Below are 22,845 nucleotides of genomic sequence, written 5' to 3'. Positions count from 1 at the left end.
ACAGGTGTCCGGGTAACTCTGGGCTGAGGCAGCAGGTGAGTACGGAGACCCCCTGGGAGGACTGCAGAAAGACTCAGGAGGAGAGGGTCTCAGAGAACACCTGGGCAAAAGGGTGAAATCTGGGGAGCAGAGAGAAGGCACAGAGGACGCTTCCCATCACGTTTTCTCAGTTATTAGCTTTAGGTTTCCCTGTAGTCACGAAGGCTTTTATAATGATTAGTTTTCTTGTATTTCATCTCACTGCCTTGGGAGAACATCTTGGCGAATGGATTCTTGCAAGTGCTGGTTTAAGTATCGGACACCCACACAGGTCACAAGGGTGCAAATCCTCTTTCAAATCCATTCAGATACTGAATTCATTCTGTTGAAGATGACTTTGAAAGTCTGGGCTCAGCCTCAGAGCGACCAGCTATCACCTGATGGTTCCTAAATCATGGTCTAAATTAATTTTTTTTGCTCCTATTTATATCCTTATAAAGCATTTATGAATGAGTAGTTATTGCTCACGACTAAGAGCCTGTGTTAATTGTTCATCACTCTTTGTGTGGGTTGGGAGAGGGAGGGCTCCTTGAAATAGCTCTCCCCCGCTCCCTCTGAGGCTACTTAAGCCAAGTCTGATTGCTCTACAGTCTTAGAAGAGACGTACAAGATTGGCCAGTCTTGTTTTACAAAATACGGTGTGTTGTACGTTCTACAGACACAGGTAAGGTGTGGATGAGGAGAAATGTCATGTTTGTCAGAAACGCTGAACTGAAAATCTCCACCTCTCCAAAAAAATCCATGGAGGATTTTTCATTTAAGATGCTGCGAATATCCGGAATGCAATGCAACTACTGCTATGGTTCTGAACAAGGGCTGGTTCCAAGAAAGACAATATTAGACAAGAATGGCTGGAGTATGATACTGTTACAAGCAAAAGCAAAGAGAAATGCAAGGCTTTCTCGTTACAGTCTGAGGCTCTGCACGATGCCAGAAGGTACCCCCGCCCCCGCCCTTCACCTTTATCTCTGTGGCAAAAGTGGGGCAAATGAATTAAAGGTCATCAAGGCAGCCAGTGATCTGACACGTGCTCACCACCCCAGTCTTCTGCAGTTTCTGCCTCCCTCCCCTCTCTCCATCCACCTGCTCGGGCACCCATTTTAAGACTGCAGGTGGAGAACATGGGTTTGAGCCCTGGCTCTCCTGCTCTGGGGGGTCTTGCTACTTAGCCTCACTTTGCCTTGTCTTCTCCTCTGTAAAATGGGGCTGTTGGCAGTATCCGCCTCCTAGGCCTCCTCGAGAGCGTTAGAAATGCCTGCAAAGTGCTTAGCCCGGAAGCATCAGCCACATAACTGGCGTTCAGTACGTGCTCGCTATTTTATAGCAATTCAAAACACAGCTGAGAAGCTCCTTATACCAAAACACCTAGTAAAATAACTCCAACACACATAGGCATTTCTAGACCACTTGGTTATAAGAATAAAAATAGAAATTAATCCTGCCATTGCTGAAATTTCTGCAGCACAGACCAGTTGTGCCAGAAATAGGGTTGGAAAATATTCTCACAGGCCCATCTGCTGTCTCAGGAAGGGACTTTAATTCAGCAAAAATCAATCTAAGAGACAGATGCGGTCGTCGTTTTTTGCTTCCTATTGTTCTAGTGAAGAAGCTAATCTGACTGGAAAAACAATCTTAACCAGTCATGTCAGTAGTATAACTCACTGATAAGATTCCACGGAGAAAAAGCACGTCCTAACGTTTTCCAGGAAACTAAGGGCTTAAAAAAATAAAACAGTCCAGATCAAGTATGACCACACATCAGCACGTATAGTTCAAATGCCATTTTAAGGGGCAAACCTTAACAAAAATACAGATAAATGCTAAGTGATGCTTTCATGCGATTTTTACGTGTTAGAAGAATGGCCCATCTACGGATTGAAGGTGCCACTTACACTCCCATTAGAGTCCTGGCACATTTCAGACTGACAGCAGAAAACTGCGTTTCGATCTCCAACTTCTTAGCACAGCCTTCTCTAGACATAATTCTGTGAGCAGAGAAATCTATTCCGTAGATGTGACATTGAACGTGTTTTTATTTAAACTTTAAATGAATGAATGAATGAAGCCTATTAATTATAATACACTGCGTAAAGGATTTCAGTTTGCCACATCCTAGAAATTTAACAAAACTCCCAGAGTTTGTCCCCAATCCTTTCCTTTTCTCACACAAGTTAGGCACACTGGTGTTGGTGGGTGAGAATGTCACCTGAATGTCTTCACATTTTCTAGTCTTTTGAGTCACACTTATTTTTAAATTCATATTTAGTAACTTGAGCCCCTCTCTTGTGTGATGGTATCAGGGTCCCTGGGTGGTGTCTGTGTCGGGGGGCTGCGCCTGCCACCTCCCACCCTGGGCTCCTCCAGGCTGCTGTCTGGGTCCTCTCCCCACAGCTCAGGCCTGACTCTGCAGGAGGCCGTCCTCCCCCTGCACACGTGCCCCTGGTGAGACTGCAGCCTCTCCTTCATCTGCCGACCAACTCAAGACCGGCACGAGGCCGCGATGGTTAGCCCCCGGCGCTGAGGTTTGGGGATGTACGGGCAGAAAAGGGAAACGTAAAACTCGGCATCCGATGTTATTTCTCCTAGAGTCGCTGGCTCGGCCCAGTGCTTCTCGGGCCCCCTTCCCTCCCTGAAGTCAAGTCGGTTGACTTTACAAATGATGTCTGGGGTGAGGGAAAGTGATCCTTTCGCTCTATGAAGCACAGCTCTTGAGCTCATGTGCCCCCATCTCTCCCCCTACCTGGGCGTCAGAGCTCAAGCCTGCTGCCCGAAGACGCCCCTCCAGAATTCTGCTCAAGACACGTGTTCGGTGTGCATGTGTATTTCCTCCCCTTATTATACATTACTCTTTAAAAAACGATCATACAGTAAAATTGACTTTTCTGGGGTACAAAGTTGGATGATTTTGAACACTTTTGTAATCAGAGAAAAAACACCTAAAATACCTTAAGATTAACCATCATCAGAAAGCCTCTCAAAACCCTCTGGGATCCTTCTGTAGCCACTCCTGGAACTTGCCCTGTTTTCCTTTCCTCCTCTTTCCCTTCCAGAGCCTGAGATAAACTCTCTATCCAGCAGCTGTCAGTGCAGAAGACCTCCCCTGGCGCTTCTGTTGCGGCTTATAAGATGGAAATGGATGCTGGTCTGTCTGATCTCCTCATTTAAGGGCCCATTCCTGGTGGATTGCTAACCTAATATACAAGGTAGGGCAGGGCCAATGCAATGCCAAGCAGAGCAAAGATAGTCTGTCATGCTCCCTGCCTATGCACACAATCGTAGGTGACCACACACCCCTGCGACCTCTGATTTTTTTCATCATTTTTCTAGCCTTTTCTCAAGCCCACACTTTGCCTTTCATGCTCAGGCTGTGGTTCAGGAGAACTTGGCAGCAGTCAGCTAAAAGCTAGATGAATACACTGAATTATTTTCCTCTAAAAGAGCTGACAGGATGAAAAAGAAATGAAAGTTTGTTTCCTCCATCAAGGCTGAGGAGTTAGTTTGAGAAGCTTGAGTTCCAAGGCTCATTTCCCCGAGAAGGAAATGGTAGCCCAGAAAGGCCCATTTGTGGACAAGAGAAGGAGTTGATTCAACTGTCCTTGATTTTTAAAAATCACACAGAACATTTGATGGAAAGATCAAACATTTTCTATAAAGAACTAACTCACCCTTCAGATGTGAGGCCGACCACTATTGTGGTGTTTATGATAGCACTTTCCTTCCAGAAAGTGTAGATGGTAAGTCTGGATGAACAAAGCAGGGCTGGCCATGTAGCTGTGTGTCTGTCATGTCATGTGGGACATGGCACTAGTAATGCTAAAGTACAAAGTGTCAGTGGATTCAATCCGTGTTGCCGAACCAGAGCCACCTCCAAATAGGCACCGCACTTGCATGGAATTAATGCCAGTTCCCTGTGTGATGGGAGGGAAAGTGCGAGCTTAATCTGTATCATATGTCTCGGAAAAGCTCCAGACAGACAGACACCAGCCTGGAGTGAGAAGTGTGGATTTTTCAGTTACTAATGTTTAAAGGGTAACATTTCCTCAGTTTCATAAAACAGAATGAAGGCCTTTTTCGGGGCCTGTTTAAAGGAACTCTTGAAGGCGTCGCTTCTGTAGGCATTCACTGCTGGTAGGAAAAAGACACCAGCAAGTAGAAACATCTTTCCTATTAGAGACAGTCCTAGTTTCACATGGTACACAGGCAAGCTGCTTAAACAGAGACAGGAAAAGCCTTAGTACCAGGGAATCCTTGGGGAAGTGGCTTATGGGCTCTGTGAATATCTGAAATTTGCATACAAAATATTGAGTAGTGGTGCATCTTCTGACGGTTCACAGCCTTCATCAGATTCTCGAATAAGTCCAGAAGAGTTTAGAAGATGCCCACCCCTTCCACCAATGTAAATCCAAGACAGGTTCAAAACCAGTGTTGACAGAATGGTCAACAGACAACAAAATAAACAGAAGTTACAGGTGGATCTTAACTGACTGAAATGGGAGAGGACTTCGTAAGCACAAAAGGAATGGGCGAATTCACCAAAGATTAATAAATTAAATATTAAAAACTGGAATTCCTTTTATACCAAGAAATAGCATAAATAAATAAAACTGAAAGACAAATTAGGGAGATGTTTACAGTAAATTACTGGAAAAGAATAAATATTCTTAACCCATTAAGAAAATGAACTCTAAAAACAGGGAGGAGATATGTATATGTATAGCTGATTCACTTTGTTATAAAGTAGAAACGAACACACCACTGTAAAGCAATTATACTCCAATAAAGATGTTAAAAAAAACACAAACTAACAAATCAGGAAGAAAAACTCTCTCTCACAGAGGAAAAAAACAGGCAAAGGATGGGAACAGACAACTTACAGAACAAATACAGTTAATAGCAGCTGTATGCTGGAGCCGGCTGTAACCAGCTCATGTCAGCTGATTCTCTACTTGTTCAGTGACATCATGTTAATAACTTGAAATTGATCATGGTGGAGTTTTTACAGCAGAGAAGTCACCTACAAATCAAGGCTTTTTTTTTTTGGACAGCCAATTTACCAGCACACCATTTGTTAATAGATATACAAAAAGCAGTTCAAGTGTCCTGGCAATCAAAGGAATGCAAAAAGAAATGAAGTCTGGACAAGATGGAATAAGCACATTTCACCCTATTCCTCTTGCAAATTATAACAAAAAAGCCTGGAGAAAATTCATAAAGCAGCTGACACTCTAAAAGTTGCAGGAAAGTAAATGGACTGGCTAGGGACCTCAGAACTCAAGGAATGAACCAGTAGTGAGTCCTTGTTGTTTGTTTTCCCCTTCTTTATATCTTGGCCTGGGCTCTGGAGAGCCCCCCATCTGGAAATGCCAATAGCACTAGACACACACACACACACACACACACACACACACACAAGCCGGAGGAAAGCCTGCTATCTTTAGCTAAAAGAACAGGAGAAGGGTGACCCAGTAAGAGCAACATTTGACCATACCTGACCTTACTCTACCTCTGGGTGAGCACTAGGAAAAAGCCATGCCCTGCTGTCCCCACTGGGCACCACATCCTGGAGCTGGCAGAGCCCTGCTTTCCATCCCTCCTTGAAATAACAGACCTCATCTCTTCCCTGGAACAGAGACTGTGGATGGAATTTTTCAGTGGATTTCTCATCACCATAAAGGCCAGAAGGAAGCAGAACAACAGTTTTCAAATGTTGCAAGAATAAAACAGTTAACCCAGAATTCTATATCCATTGAAAATATTCTTCAGGAATAAAGGTGAAACAGACATTTCCAGATGAAGGAAAACTAAGAGAATTTGTCACCAGCAGACCTGCTTTCGAATGGCTAAATCAAATAGCTGAAGGAGGTTTTTCAGACAGAAAGGAAATGATAACAGAAAGAAACCTGGAACATCAGAAGTAAAGAAAGAATGGAAAGGGTGACTATATGAGTAGATACTGTAAACCATTCTTCTTAAATTTAAAAAATTATGCTTGGGCTTCTCTGGCGGTGCAGTGGTTGAGAATCTGCCTGCCAATGCAGGGGACACGGGTTCGAGCCCTGGTCTGGGAAGATCCCACATGCCGCGGAGCAACTAGGCCCGTGAGCCACAATTACTGAGCCTGCGCGTCTGGAGCCTGTGCTCCGCAACAAGAGAGGCCACGATAGTGAGAGGCCCGCGCACTGCGATGAAGAGTGGCCCCTGCTTGCCGCGACTAGAGAAAGCCCTCGCACAGAAATGAAGACCCAACACAGCCAAAAATAAATAAATAAATTAATTAATTAATTTTTAAAAAAGTTTAAAAATAAAAAGTTACCCTTGATGTTTGAAAGCAAAAATGACAACATCTGAAGTGGTTCTCACTACATAAACGTAACACTTAAGACATCCATATCTTAAAGGGAGAGGGATAAAGGGACCTAAAAGGAGGTAAAGTTTTTACTTGAAGTGATGAAATATTGATACTAGTAGACTGTGATAAATTATGTACCTATATTGTAATCTTTAGAGAAGCAGTTTTCAATCAGGGGTGATTTTTGTCTCTCAGGGAACATCTGGCAATGTTTAGAGACATGATTACACATGCTACTGCCATCTATAGTTGGTAGAAACCAAGATGCTGCTAAATATTCTATGATACACAGGTCAGTCCCATACAACAAAGAGTCATCCAGCCCCAAATGCCAACAATGTTGAGGTTGAGAAACCCTGCCCTAGGGCAGCCATACAAAAGAGTGAAGACAGACATATCTCATAAACACTATTGATGAATCAATATGGAATAGTGAAAAATGTTCAAGAAACCCGCAGGAAGTCAGGAAAGAGGAGTATGATAAAAACATTAAAATGGTAGACTTCAATTCTAACATATCAATACTTACATTAAAAGTAAATGGGGGGATTGGAGAAGATGGCGGAAGAGTAAGACGCGGAGATCACATTCCTTCCCACAGATACAGTAGAAATACATCTACACGTGGAACGGCTCCTACAGAACACCCACTGAACGCTGGCAGAAAACGTCCGACCTCCAAAAAGGCAAGAAACTCCCCCCGTACTTGGGTAGGGCAAAAGAAAAAAGAAATAACAGAGACAAAAGAATAGGGACGGCACCTGCACCAGTGGGAGGGAGCCGTGAAGGAGGAAAGGTTTCCACGCACTAGGAGCCCCTTCGCGGGCGGAGACTGCGGGGGGCGGAGGGGGGAAGCTTCAGAGCCACGGAGGAGAGCGCAGCCACAGAGGTGCGGAGGGCAAAGCGGAGAGATTCCCGCACAGAGGCTCGGCGCCGAGCAGCACTCACCAGCCCGAGAGGCTTGTCTGCTTAGCCGCCGGGACGGGCGGGGCTGGGAGCTGAGGCTCGGGCTTCGGTCGGATCGCAGGGAGAGGACTGGGGCTGGCGGCGTGAACACAGCCTGAAGGGGTTAGTGCGCCACAGCTAGCCGGGAGGGAGTCCGGGGAAAAAGTCTGCAGCTGCCGAAGAGGCAAGAGACTTTTTCTTGCCTCTTTGTTTCGCGGCGGGCAAGGAGAGGGGATTCAGAGCGCCGCCTAAACGAACTCCAGAAAAGGGCGTGAGCCGCGGCTATCAGCGCGGATCCCACAGCAACAGGGGCGCAGAGGGAAAATCGGAGAGACTCCCGCACAGAGGCTCGGCGCCGAGCGGCGCTCACCAGCCCGAGAGGCTTGTCTGCTCCCCCGCCGGGGCGGGCGGGGCTGGGAGCTGAGGCTCGGCTTCAGTCGGATCGCAGGGAGAGGACTGGGGCTGGCGGCGTGAACACAGCCTGAAGGGGTTGGCGCACCACAGCTAGCCGGGAGGGAGACCGGGAAAAGGTCTGCAGCTGCCGAAGAGGCAAGAGACTTTTTCTTGCCTCTTTGTTTCGCTGCGCGCAAGGAGAGGGGATTCAGAGCGCCGCCTAAACGAACTCCAGAGAAGGGCGCAAGCCACGGCGATCAGCGCGGACCCCAGAGACGGGCGTGAGACGCTGGGGCTGCTGCTGCCGCCTCCAAAAAGCCTGTGTGTGAGCACAGGTCACTCTCCACACCGCCCCTCCCGGGAGCCTGTGCAGCCCGCCACTGCCAGGGTCCCGGGATCCGGGGACAACATCCCCGGGAGAACGCACTGCGCGCCTCGAGCTGGTGCAATGTCATGCCGGCCTCGGCCGCCGCAGGCTCGCCCCGCCTCCTCCGTACCGCTCCCTCCCCGCGGCCTGGGTGAGCCAGAGCCCCCGAAGCAGCTGCTCCTTTAACCCCGTCCTGTCTGGGTGGGGAACAGACGCCCTCAGGCGACCTACACGCAGAGGCGGGTCCAAATCCAAAGCTGAACCCCAGGAGCTGTGCGAGCAGAGAAGAGAAGGGGAAATCTCTCCCAGCAGCCTCAGGAGCAGCGGATTAAAGCTCCACAAACAACTTGATGTACCTGCATCTGTGGAATACCTGAATAGACAACGAATCATCCCAAATTCAGGAGGTGGACTCTGGGAGCAGGAGATATTAATTTTTCCCCTTTTCCTTTTTTTTTTGTGAGTGTATATGTATATGCTTCTGGGTGAGATTTTGTCTGTATAGCTTTGCCTTACAATAGCTTTATTTTTCTTCACTATATTATAGCCTCTTTCTTTCTTTCTTTCTATTTTTTCTCCCTTTTACTCTGAGCTGTGTGGACGAAAGGCTCTTGGTGCTCCAGCCAGGCATCAGGGCCGTGCCTCTGAGGTGGGAGAGCCAACTTCAGAACACTGGTCCACAAGAGACCTCCCAGCTCCACGTAATACCAAACGGCAAAAATCTCCCAGAGATCTCCATCTCAACATCAAGACCCAGCTTCACTCGACGACCAGCAAGCTACAGTGCTGGACACCCTATGCCAAACAACTAGCTAGACAGGAACACAACCCCATCCATTAGCAGAGAGGCTGCCTAAAATCAAAATAAGGCCACAGACACCCCAAAATACACCACCAGATGTGGACGTGCCCACCAGAAAGACAAGATGTAGCCTCATCCACCAGAACTCAGGCACTAGTTCCCTCCACCAGGAAGCCTACACAACCCACTGAACCAACCTTAGCCACTGGGGACAGATACCAAAAACAACGGGAACTACGAACCTGCAGCCTGTGAAAAGGAGACCCCAAACACAGTAAGATAGGCAAAATGAGACGACAGAAAAACACACAGCAGATGAAGGAGCAGGCTCAAAACACACTGGACTTAACAAATGAAGAGGAAATAGGTAGTCTACCTGAAAAAGAATTCAGAATAATGATAGTAAGGATGATCCAAAATCTTGGAAATAGAATAGACAAAATGCAAGAAACATTTAACAAGGATGTAGAAGAACTAAAGAGGAACCAAGCAATGATGAAAAACACAATAAATGAAATTAAAAATACTCTAGATGGGATCAATAGTAGAATAACTGAGGCAGAAGAAAGGATAAGTGACCTGGAAGATAAAATGGTGGAAATAACTACTACAGAGCAGGATAAAGAAAAAAGAATGAAAAGAACTGAGGACAGTCTCAGGGACCTCTGGGACAACATTAAACGTGCCAACATTCGAATTATAGGGGTACCAGAAGAAGAAGAGAAAAAGAAAGGGACTGAGAAAATTTTTGAAGAGATTATAGTTGAAAACTTCCCTAATATGGGAAAGGAAATAGTTAATCAAGTCCTGGAAGCACAGAGAGTCCCATACAGGATAAACCCAAGGAGGAACACGCCAAGACACATATTAATCAAACTGTCAAAAATTAAATATAAGGAAAACATATTAAAGGCAGCAAGGGAAAAAAAACAAATAACACACAAGGGAATCCCCATAAGGTTAACATCTGATCTCTCAGCAGAAACTCTGCAAGCCAGAAGGGAGTGGCAGGATATACTTAAAGTCATGAAGGAGAAAAACCTACAACCAAGATTACTCTACCCAGCAAGGATCTCATTCAGATTCGATGGAGAAATTAAAACCTTTACAGACAAGCAAAAGCTGAGAGAGTTCAGCACCACCAAACCAGCTTTACAACAAATGCTAAAGGAAATTCTCTAGGCAAGAAACACAAGAGAAGGAAAACACCTACAATAACAAACCCAATACATTTAAGAAAATGGGAATAGGAACATACATATCGATAATTACCTTGAATGTAAATGGATTAAATGCTCCCACCAAAAGACACAGGCTGGCTGAATGGATACAAAAACAAGACCCATACATATGCTGTCTACAAGAGACCCACTTCAGACCTAGGGACACATACAGACTGAAAGTGAGGGGATGGAAAAAGATATTCCATGCAAATGGAAATCAAAAGAAAGCTGGAGTAGCAATTCTCATATCAGACAAAATAGACTTTAAAATAAAGACTATTACAAGAGACAAAGAAGGACACTATATAATGATCAAGGGATCGATCCAAGAGGAAGGTATAACAATTGTAAATATTTATGCACCCAACATAGGAGCACCTCAATACATAAGGCAAATACTAACAGCCATGAAAGGGGAAATTGACAGCAACACAATCATAGTAGGGGACTTTAACACCCCACTTTCACCAATGGACAGATCATCCAAAATGAAAATAAATAAGGAAACACAAGCTTTAAATGATACATTAAACAATATGGACGTAATTGATATTTATAGGACATTCCACCCAAAAACAACAGAATACACATTTTTCTCAAGTGCTCATGGAACATTCTCCAGGATAGATCATATCTTGGGTCACAAATCAAGCCTTGGTAAATTTAAGAAAATTGAAATCGTATCAAGTATCTTTTCCGACCACAACGCTATGAGACTAGATATCAATTACAGGAAAAGATCTGTAAAAAATACAAACACATGGAGGCTACACAATACATTACTTAATAACGAAGTGATTACTGAAGAAATCAAAGGGGAAATCAAAAAATACCTAGAAACAAATGACAATGGAGACACGACGACCCAAAACCTATGGGACGCAGCAAAAGCAGTGCTAAGAGGGAAGTTTATAGCAATACAAGCCTACCTCAAGAAACAGGCAACATCTCGAATAAACAACCTAACCTTGCACCTAAAGCAATTAGAGAAAGAAGAACAAAAAAACCCCAAAGCCAGCAGAAGGAAAGAAATTATAAAGATCAGGTCAGAAATAAATGAAAAAGAAATGAAGGAAACAATAGCAAAAATCAATGAAACTAAAAGCTGGTTCTTTGAGAAGATAAACAAAATTGATAAACCATTAGCCAGACTCATCAAGAGAAAAAGGGAGAAGACTCAGATCAATAGAATTAGAAATGAAAAAGGAGAAGTAACCACTGACACTGCAGAAATACAAAAGATCATGAGAGATTACTACAAGCAACTCTATGCCAATAAAATGGACAACCTGGAAGAAATGGACAGATTCTTAGAAATGCACAACCTGCCGAGACTGAACCAGGAAGAAATAGAAAATATGAACAGACCAATCACAAGCACTGAAATTGAAACTGTGATTAAAAACCTTCCAACAAACAAAAGCCCAGGACCAGATGGCTTCACAGGCGAATTCTATCAAACATTTAGAGAAGAGCTAACACCTATCCTTCTCAAACTCTTCCAAAATATTGCAGAGGGAGGAACACTCCCAAACTCATTCTACGAGGCCACCATCACCCTGATACCAAAACCAGACAAAGATGTCACAAAGAAAGAAAACTACAGGCCAATATCACTGATGAACATAGATGCAAAAATCCTCGACAAAATACTAGCAAACAGAATCCAACAGCACATTAAAAGGATCATACACCATGATCAAGTGGGGTTTATCCCAGGAATGCAAGGATTCTTCAATATACGCAAATCAATCAATGTGATACACCATATTAACAAATTGAAGGAGAAAAACCATATGATCATCTCAATAGATGCAGAGAAAGCTTTTGACAAAATTCAACACCCATTTAGGATAAAAGCCCTGCAGAAAGTAGGCATAGAGGGAACTTTCCTCAACATAATAAAGGCCATATATGACAAACCCACAGCCAACATTGTCCTCAATGGTGAAAAACTGAAACCATTTCCACTAAGATCAGGAACAAGACAAGGTTGCCCACTCTCACCACTATTATTCAACATAGTTCTGGAAGTCCTAGCCACAGCAATCAGAGAAGACAAAGAAATAAAAGGAATCCAAATCGGAAAAGAAGAAGTAAAGCTGTCACTATTTGCAGATGACATGATACTGTACATAGAGAATCCTAAAGATGCTACCAGAAAACTCCTAGAGCTAATCAATGAATTTGGTAAAGTAGCAGGATACAAAATTAATGCACAGAAATCTCTTGCATTTCTATACACTAATGACGAAAAATCTGAAAGTGAAATTAAGAAAACACTCCCATTTACCATTGCAACAAAAAGAATAAAATATCTAGGAATAAACCTACCTAAGGAGACAAAAGACCTGTATGCAGAAAATTATAAGACACTGATGAAAGAAATTAAAGATGATACAAATAGATGGAGAGATATACCATGTTCCTGGATTGGAAGAATCAACATTGTGAAAATGTCTCTACTACCCAAAGCAATCTACAGATTCAATGCAATCCCTATCAAACTACCACTGGCATTTTTCACAGAACTAGAACAAAAAATTTCACAATTTGTATGGAAACACAAAAGACCCCGAATAGCCAAAGCAATCTTGAGAACGAAAAATGGAGCTGGGGGAATCAGGCTCCCTGACTTCAGACTATATTACAAAGCTTCAGTAATCAAGACAGTTTGGTATTGGCACAAAAACAGAAATATAGATCAATGGAACAGGATAGAAAGCCCAGAGATAAACCCACACACATATGGTCAACTTATCTTTGATAAAGGAGGCAAGCATATACAGTGGAGAAAAGACAGCCTCTTCAATAAGTGGTGCTGGGAAAATTGGACAGGAACATGTAAAAGTATGAAATTAGAACACTCCCTGACACCATGCACAAAAATAAACTCAAAATGGATTAAAGACCTAAGTGTAAGGGCAGACACTATCAAACTCTTAGAGGAAAACATAGGCAGAACACTCTATGACATACATCACAGCAAGATTCTTTTTGACCCAGCTCCCAGAGAAATGGAAATAAGAACACAAATAAACAAATGGGACCTAATGAAACTGAAAAGCTTTTGCACAGCAAAGGAAACCATAAACAAGACCAAAAGACAACCCTCAGAATGGGAGAAAATATTTGCAAATGAAGCAACTGACAAAGGATTAATCTCCAAGATTTACAAGCAGCTCATGCAGCTCAATAACAAAAAAACGAACAACCCAATCCAAAAATGGGCAGAAGATCTAAATAGACATTTCTCCAAAGAAGATATACAGATGGCCTACAGACACATGAAAGAATGCTCAACATCATTAATCATTAGAGAAATGCAAATCAAAACTACAATGAGATATCATCTCACACCGGTCAGAATGGCCATCATCAAAAAATCTAGAAACAATAAATGCTGGAGAGGGTGTGGAGGAAAGGGAACACTCTTGCACTGTTGGTGGGAATGTAAATTGATACAGCCACTATGGAGAACAGTATGGAGGTTCCTTAAAAAACTACAAATAGAACTACCATACGACCCAGCAATCCCACTACTGGGCATATACCCTGAGAAAACCATAGGTCAAAAAGAGTCATGTACCAAAATGTTCATTGCAGCTCTATTTACAATAGCCAGGACATGGAAGCAACCTAAATGTCCATCGACAGATGAATGGATAAAGAAGATGTGGCACATATATACACAATGGAATATTACTCAGCCATAAAAAGAAACGAAATGGAGGTATTTGTAATGAGGTGGATGGAGTTAGAGTCTGTCATACAGAGTGAAGTAAGTCAGAAAGAGAAAAACAAATACAGTATGCTAACACATATATATGGAATCTAAGGGGAAAAAAAAAAAAAAAAGGCCATGAAGAACCTAGTGGCAAGACGGGAATAAAGACACAGACCTACTAGAGAATGGACTTGAGGATATGGGGAGGGGGTGGGGTGAGATGTGACAGGGTAAGAGAGTGTCATGGACATATATACACTACCAAATGTAAAATAGATAGCTAGTGGGAAGCAGCCGCATAGCACAGGGAGATCAGCTCGGTGCTTTGTGACCACCTAGAGGGGTGGGATGGGGAGGGTGGGAGGGAGGGAGATGCAAGAGGGAAGAGAAATGGGAACATATTGTATATGTATAACTGATTCACTTTGTTATAAAGCAGATGCTAACACACTATTGTAAGGCAATTATACTTCAATAAAGATGTTTGAAAAAATAAAAAATAAAAAATAAAAGTAAATGGTCTATACACATCAGTTGAAAGACAGTGACTGACAGAACAGATGAAGAAATACACAACCCAATTATATGTTGTCTCTGAGAAACTTATTTCAAGTAAAGTGACATAGGTAGATTAAAAGTAAAAAGATGGAAAAACACATACCTTGCAAACCCTAATCAAAAGAAAACTGAGGTGAATGTATTAATGTGAGATAAAGTAGATTTTAGAACAAAGTCATCCGAGCTAAAGAAGGACATTACATAATGATAAAAGGGTCAATTCATCAAGAAGACACAATAATCCTAATTGTTTTGTACCACGAACAACAGAGCTTCAAAACACATGAAGTAAAAACTGATGGCCGAGAAGAGACACATTTATAGTTGGAAACTTCAACATCCCTTTCAGTAATTTATAGAACTACTACACAGAAAAAGATATTTTGTTTTATGTATCAAATGTGCAAAGCTTTGAAATGTTAATACTTAGTACTAGTATGCTCTGTACTAGTATGGGAATGTAAGTGTGTATCCATCCTGAAAAAATGTTTAATTTATACATTAAGATGCTTAAAATGGTTATACCATTTTTCAACCCAGTATTTTCACTCTTAGGAATCTCTCCAAGGGAATAATTAAAGTGGTCCAAAATTTATCTATCTAGACCTTCATAAGAGAGCTATTTATAATAGCAAAAATTGGAGGCATCCAAACATGCCCACTAATTGGCAAGCACTTAAAAAAGTATTCTATATACACATACAGTGCTGTCGATAAAATAACATTTTAAACAATTTTTAATGCCATGGTAAATGGGGATGACTTTAAGGCAAAGAAGGAGTATATATATAAAGCACTGTACATATAGAATAATCTAAATTATGTCAAATAGACATTTAATTATAAGTATACAAAAATTGATACAAGAAAATATAACATTGATAGCAATGAAAAATGACCAGCGATTATATCTTTGTGCTTTTCATTTGGTTGCTTTTACCTTTTTCCCCACCTCCAGTTTCCTGCTGTTCATGTTATAACAAACAAACTGTTACTTCCAAAAACAGCATAAAAATGAGATCATATACACAAAGTATCTTATACACTCTTGCATCTGGTATGGAGAAACTAAATCGGTGGTAACATTTTTGTAAATAATTTTTGAAGGTGAAAAAGGTAAGAAAGTATGCCCATTATCATTCCTAAAGTGATCATCTCTGTTTAATTGCCCAGGCCTAATTATTCACAGTGCCACCTGTCATTCTCAAAAGTGTCATGGTCTAGATGACAAGTTGAATAGGCACCCTCACTATTCTGAATAGAAAAGATAAAAATATTCCTAATAATAACTAAAATATATTGCACCATAACTAGACACCAAGTACTGTACTAAATGCTTTACCTGGATGATCTTGTTTATCCATCTCAGGAGCTGAATTATCTCCATTTTATACAGGTGCTGAGAACTTAAGCAACTCGCCCAAGTTCAGACTTTAGCAAGTAGCAGAGTCTGGATCCAAATGACCTCCACCAAATTAACAGCTGAGGGCGTACCTGGGCCTGTCTGAGTGCAGGGTTGGCCGGCAGGGGTCTGGCAGGGACGCAGGGCACACGAGGAGCCGGGTGCAGGGGCGGGAGTCCTCGCTGAGGAGAACTGGGCAGAGGGGCGTCAAGGGCTCTGAGGGGTCTGCTGATGTCCACGTGCTGACACTGCGGCAATCTCCTGGGATTGTCCTGCGGGGTCAGAGCAAAGAGCCATGATGTGGTCATTACTGTGTAATCCTTGGAGGGACAAGCAGTGCAAACTCATCTGCTCTAGCTGCAGGGGGAGGGCAGGTGGAGGAGGAAAAGAAATCAACGAATTACAGCAGAGGGAATCTATTATTATTGATGTCAGCTTCAGAATTCTAACAAACCACCCTCCCCCACCCCCAAACCTGGAATAGTGGGATCGCTTTCTATCTAAATGTTTAAAAACTGGTTTAATTCGTTAACAAGTAGGTGCAAGGCAACCTCAGGAAGCACCAACACGTATGAAGACACAGACCAGATCTTAAGGAAATTCCAAAGGGCTTGTGAAAATGAGGCGTAGTTCAGTGTACACAAGGCTCGATGAGAACTGAGGAAGACTCCTGGGGAAGGAGCATCGGGGCGGAGGTGAGGGTCTGGGTCTGGAGGACCATCTCCTGCCTGGTGGCCTTGTTTTTAGCGACAGATGAGAACGGATGCAGCGTGGGTCTCATGCCCCCTGCCCCTCCCTGCCTCCCTCTTTTCTTCCTTTCTTTCTATAAATAGCTTTATTGAGGTCTCATTGACTATTAATTGCATATATTTAAAATGTACAATTTGGTAAATTTTGACATAGATTCACACCCATGAAACCATCACAGTAAGTAAAGCGATGAACATATCCACCACCCCGTCATCCTTCCCTCCCACCGCCCCCCTTCTCCTTCTCCCAGCAACTATTGATCCGATTTCTGTCACTATAAATTGCTTTGCATTTTCCAGAATTTTATATAAATGAAATCATCATTTTTGGTCTGGCTTCTTTCACTCATCATAATGACTTTGAGATTTATCCAAGATGTAGTGTGTATCAATAGTTCATTTTTTCTAATTCTGAGAAGCATCCCACTGTGTAAATATACCAAAGTGCGTTTACCCTTTTACCCGTTGATTGATATTTGGGTAATTTCTGGTTTTTGGCTCTTCAAAATAAAACTGCATCTTTGGCTCTTGCAAATGAAGCTGTTTTACCTGTCTCCCACGGGTAGGGGTGAAAGGTGACAATGCTCATTAGGAACGGCTGTCTACTCTTTGCAACCCAACCTTCTACACTTTTTGGATCAAGGGAGATAAAACAGTTTTTTGTTGTTGTGGTGGTTGTTTTTTGCTTACTGAATACCTGATGATGATTTTAAAAATCATTTGTCATTCCCTGACACCAACACCTTTCCCTGCTACAATCTGGACTCTTGTTGAATGAGTTCAATATTCAAGAATTCTTACAGGTACATCAAAAACACTTGGTGGGGGAACCTAAATATCAGAGTGAACACTAGTCCTAATTCACCAAGGTAGCAGGAAAGTGAAGGGACAGTAGGGAACCATGAGGTACTTTGGTTGGAGGATCCAGCTCTTTGGAGCCATAGGTTGGACAGAGCTCCTACAGCCCAGGGCTGCAGCAAAATGGGCCCGACCAGGGTTCAGTGTAACTCTCAGAAATACCCTGGGAGTAGCAGCGGGCCATAGAAGCTCTCCCAAACCCACACAGTGGCATTCTCAAATCACAGAAGGGGTCCAGCATCAGGACCCTGCCTGGTCAGCATACCCAGGGGGCCTCCTAGGAATGTGGCCACCTGGGTGACCGGGGGGATGATGACCACGGAGCATGTCCTGCAGGGCACATGGCCTCAGTGGCACCTGGCACTGTGTTGCCCCTAGGGTGCTGACCCAGCGTTCCACAGCAAGAGGCTGCGGGGTCTAGTCCTGCTCAAGCTCTTATTGAAAAACCCGCGTCTTCATGCGCTTGCTCGCTTCTTATATTTGTTCAAAACTCACCTTAGGTGTGCTGGAAGATGGCGGCTTCCTCATCGGCCCTTTGCTGAGGTGGGTGAGGTGAGCCGGACTAGGCTGGGAGCCACTGGACGGCCGGGAGGGGCGCACACACCTGCAATGCAATCCCAGACACGCTTGCCGAGGGCGCTGTCCCCTCTGCTTGACTTGACTTTTTCTATTTTGTTCACAGTGACACTCAAAATGCAATTCACTTCTTTTAGTGTGGTAAACATGCATGAGAAAAGTTATCTAATACTCTTACAAGATTAAAACATAAATATTGAGTTTTTTCCCCCTAAGCCATTATTCTGTTAAATTAGTTCTTGCAATCCAACGACACACAGCTTGGGACACCTGGGAGACATTTTGCATAAAGCTGGCATTTTAGCAACGATGTCTCGGAATATATTTGGATCGAAAGCTACCCCATCTGATAAAAATGTTTTAATATCATTCCATCTTGTAAAAAGTACCAATGTAAGGGTGGGAAAAATACACCAGTGGAATTCATCAACACCCTGCTTATTTATGTAATAAATTGCAAATAGTTTGAAGGGGAAGTGAAGGGGGCAGCTGGTCTGGCAGAAATGTTAACACACCAAACCAACAGAAAATCTGACCTCTTCTTTGCTAAGGAAACACAGTGAGAAGCAGCCCATTGCACATTCTTTCAAATGCCATTTCTTGAAAAGATGACCCAGGGTACCTTAGCTTTTCAATGGTGGTTTTTTTATCTGTAAACAGCAGTCGTATCAATGTCTTCCTTTTGAGATAAACCACAAATCCAGCAGCAAGAAGACACAGGATGGTCACCAGAATTCCTATCGTTAAACCTTGGTTATCTGAAACAAAGCACATTTGACTCAGAGAAGAAGGCATATAACTAAAATATGGGGAGTATCAAACTGTGACATTTACGGCAAAATGAACTTTGAAGGAAGGAACAGAAATGGAGTGAGTAAATCCCTGAATGGTGTACTGATAAATTAGTCTCACTTCAAAGGTCATGTCTGAGGTGCAATCTGCCCTGCCATTATTCATTTCTGACAAGTCTGGAACTTGCTAAATGGGAATACAGTCTGGCCAGTGGGACCATATCCCTGGTGACACGGGCCCCCCAGGCATGACAACAGCAGGGGAATGGTGGCGAAAGTAACAGGGAGCTGTCACTAGAATCCCATCAGAATTAAAGTGGTCCCCAAACTGAAATCTTCCCAGCCCCCATTACAAATATGCTCCTGCAGGCTCTTTCCTTCTCTCATTCTTTGTTGTTGGCGTCTGTTTTTTGTTTTTTTGTATTTTTTTTAGACCAAGACCTTACTTCTGGGTATCATCCAATTAGAAGGTGAAAAAGCAAACTCAGTTTAAATGCCCTTGGGTTCTGTTTCGTTATGTTAGGGACTTAAAAACGCAGCCTGTGAGGGGGGGCAAACCCCTTTCTCTGGGAGGATGCTGTTTATTTTATCTAAGGAAACATCCCCCCTTTCTGTGATATGATCCCATTCTGTTTAGTGCAGAGACACGAAGACTCCTCAAGGGTGTGGAAAGGAAGGGAAAATCAAACCATCCCGTTGGTTGCTAACTGCGGAGGGCTCTAAATGTCGGGATTTGGAGGACCTGTGTTTGCAGTTTCACCAGGGCGGTGAACTCCTTGAGAGCACAGGTCTCAATTCATTTGCCTCTGTTCTCCCGCCGGCAGCCATCCGTCTGTGCGTCCCCTGGTAGGTGCCCTGCAGTCCTTTCGGGCTGCTGGTGACGGCTGTGGAGGTGGCTTCTGTCACCAGGGCTCTCCCACCCCACCTCCGACCGGGACATTCGGCTGGCTGGGAACCAGGGCAGTAGCAGCCCCCACCCGGGGGGGAGAAAGCCCTCATACCCTGTTTCTGGACTTCGTCCCCAGCTGACAAGTCCTGAGAGGGATGTGTCTGAGTCTAAGGCAGACGATCAACACAGGACCGTCTTGATTCACTTGTGTTACTGGAAAAGCCTTGCTCTGGTTTCCTGGCCCAAAGGTCCCTCTTTCGAGGCTGTGAGCTGGCAGTCACAGGTGCCTCTGGTTAGGATTCTGTTGTCTCTTAACACAGCTCATTAAAAAGCAAGCAGCAAGAGGCTTCAGCCATACTTTCTAGTTCCGCACTTCCAACTTCCGAAGTCTTAAACGGATGAGTTATCAAACACCGACAGGGCCGCCCGCTGAGGTTGCCCCCCCTGCCCCCCAGGCTGCCTGTCTCCAGGAGCTGCTCAAGCCAGAGCCCCAGGCAGTGCCATCCCCACATCCAGTGCAGGCACCGTGTCCCACTGAGCCTGCCCCCCATGTCCCCACCGTCCCGTGGCCCACCTTCCTGAATCTCACATCACCCCGCCCATCACAGCTTCTCGTCCGTGCTGTGCCCGCTGAGTGTCTCCCAGGGCCCGGAGGAGCGGCTGGCGCATGGCAGATGCTGGAGAAATACTTGCATCATGAACTTCTGAGCCCCAGTCGGGCGGGCGGGCGGGCGGGCAGGCGGGCAGTGAGGCCCAGGGCACAGCTATGCCCCGTGCAGCCATCAGCCGGCTTCTCGTGGCCCCTTTTTTGTAGGTGTTTTGGGGGGAGGTGTGTAAACTTACTTTCTTTTATGATACGACGGCAATGGTGGGTGAGTCCGGCTCTTCAGTTGTTTCCATTTTAAAAATATTCTTACTTGGTACAACGAAGAATTGGCAACTCTGTGGGTTCCCCCAAAGTTTAGGAAACCCCCAAACCTGAGTCCCCCTGGTGTCCGCACCTAACAGGGACCCAGAGCATGTGGCCTGTCTCCCGCCATCCTGTCCAATTCCTCGAATGCCATCTGGCTCACTTGAACGCGGAGGATGGAACAGGTGGCAGGGTCCCCGATGCATTAAAAACTAAAATGCTGCTATTTTCTAACAATAAACTCTTAATGGCCAATTAGAAAACTGACTAAGTTGCAGCAGGAGGCCAGCCATCAAGGCGGGGACGCTGGGCCAGGCCTGGCTTATTACCCCCTGGGATGGATGTGTGCTAAGAGGAAAGAGACCTTGGCGCCCTTTTCCCACTTGCTGCGGGGCCGGAGCCCGGGGCGGTCTCGGGAGCAGCGTCGAGACACGACCATCTTGCAGCAGAAGGATGACCGGGAGCTCACCTCCCGTCCTCACAGCACTGTTTCTCCAGATGTGGTTGCCCAGAGGGTCTCTCCCTCCTGGCCCTGTGCCCCCTGCCCGGTCCTGTAGAGCAGTGTTGTGTCTGTTGTCATGGAAACAGTGGCCAAGCCACAGATTCAACCCTGCCAGTCACAGCGGGACTCGGGACGTAGGACGTCCTCCGCAGCGGCGTTAGCCACCGTCCGAGCGTCCAGGGGCTCAGGTGGGCACCGCACAAGGGGCAGCACAAGTGTGCTCGGGACATTCCTGCCTGCCCACACCCCCCCACCCCCGGCTCGCGGTGGGCTCTCTGCACCACTGGCCTCGCTTCTTTCGCTTTAAGGTGGGCATCACTCAGGCCTGCCCCTTAACTGGCTGACAAGAGCTCAGAGAAGACAGTCCTGCACTAGGAGACCACCTCTCCACGTCTTTGAGGAGGAAAGGACCGACAGTCCCAGCACAGCCACCCTTAGGGGCTTCTTCACGGGTAGACTGTGCCTCAGTCTTAGCTGTGTGACTCTGTGAAAGTTACTTAACTTCCCTGAGCCTCGGGTCCCTTGTAAGGAAAGAAGAATACTGCCAACTTTTGTAAGGATTCGATGAGCTAATGCACATAAAACGTGAAGCACGGCAGGTAACAGCCGCTCAGCAAAGAGAAACTGCTGCTATCTCTACTGCTACTGCCAGGACCGGTCCCTTTATGAAAAGGAGGGTGTCTTTCTAGCAAGAGCTTGAAAAGGCATTTGACTGCACACCTCTTAGCCCTGGTACACAGAGGCTGGCCTTGACAAAATCCTTTGATCCAACAATGAAGTTCATACCCAACTTGGCAGTCTGTGGTAGAATGACCTTAGCTAAGAAAATGTCACAGGCTAAGACCCGGCAAACTCAGCCTCTGAGTAAAGCAGAGCGAGGAGTCTCTGCAAAGATCAGGCAAGGACTAGGGAGGGTCTGGAAACGGAGAGGCCGCGGGCTGTGTGAGGTCTGCGTGGGGTCCTCACTGGGTTTCCGGCTGTGCACCCGCCCGACGGCTGGTGAGCCCTCAGCCTTGCTTGCAAGGATCCCCCAAGGGCCTGGCTTCCCGCTGCCCCCAGGAGCTCAGCCCACTCCCTGGGACGCGCCGTCACCACTAACCTGCTTGCCGGGTGGGGCCGCTGTCCTTGCTTCCTCCAAAGCCAAACTTGTCACAGAAGGGAGGAGCCCAGTGGGCCTCGCAGTGACAATTCTTCCTGTTGTTACACACCTTCCGGGCAGCAGAGGAGAAAGACACCAAGAGGGAAGCAGGGTTAGGATGCACCTCCCCCTGGGGCAGTGCTAAGTCTCTGAGCCCTAATTGAGCCCGAGAGCAAAGCAAAGGCCCTGTGGTCAGAGCCCCCATCACACCAATACAGTCAGACTCTGTACATGCGGCTGTGAGGATAAACCCTAAACCCAGCACCACACAGGTGAGCCCAGAGCCCGAGGCTGCAGATTTACATAATGTGCTGTTGTTACATCAGCAGCTATTGAGAGAAGGATCGAGACTATTAGGGCTCACCCACTCCTTTCAACCCCTTTTTCTTCTCAATCTGCATGTCCCTCTTTTTAAATCCAGGAAACCCTCCTGATCTGGCCGAGATGAGAAGCCCTCTCAGTGGTAAGGAGGGACCCTGCTTCAGGGACCTGGAATCCATGCCCTTGGGCATCATGGGCCCGACAACCCTGGGCACCTTCAGATGGGAGGCTCGGGGAGGCTGTCACACATGGAATTTGCCAAACTACTACCGGAACGAGTGGAGTACGAGCGTGAAAACGAGAGAG

The 22,845-nt window shown here is 45.2% G+C and overlaps 1 protein-coding gene across 2 annotated transcripts in view; it reads right to left on the bottom strand.

Moving 5' to 3' along the window:
• ADAM12 (ADAM metallopeptidase domain 12) overlaps positions 1-22,845 on the bottom strand; it is a 402,635-nt gene that overhangs the window by 28,833 nt on the left and 350,957 nt on the right. For both annotated transcript variants that reach the window (XM_057530791.1, XM_057530792.1), the window contains exons 18-21: positions 22,180-22,288; positions 18,611-18,746; positions 17,908-18,016; positions 15,898-16,077 (exon numbers count right to left, since the gene is read on the bottom strand). In XM_057530791.1, coding sequence (XP_057386774.1) covers positions 15,898-16,077; positions 17,908-18,016; positions 18,611-18,746; positions 22,180-22,288 — 534 coding nt within the window. The remainder of the gene's footprint in view (positions 1-15,897; positions 16,078-17,907; positions 18,017-18,610; positions 18,747-22,179; positions 22,289-22,845) is intronic.

This window comes from Balaenoptera acutorostrata, chromosome 16 (assembly GCF_949987535.1).
Source record: "Balaenoptera acutorostrata chromosome 16, mBalAcu1.1, whole genome shotgun sequence".
In the NCBI taxonomy this organism is placed as follows: domain Eukaryota; kingdom Metazoa; phylum Chordata; class Mammalia; order Artiodactyla; family Balaenopteridae; genus Balaenoptera; species Balaenoptera acutorostrata.
This window is presented reverse-complemented; position numbering and strand designations above follow the sequence as displayed.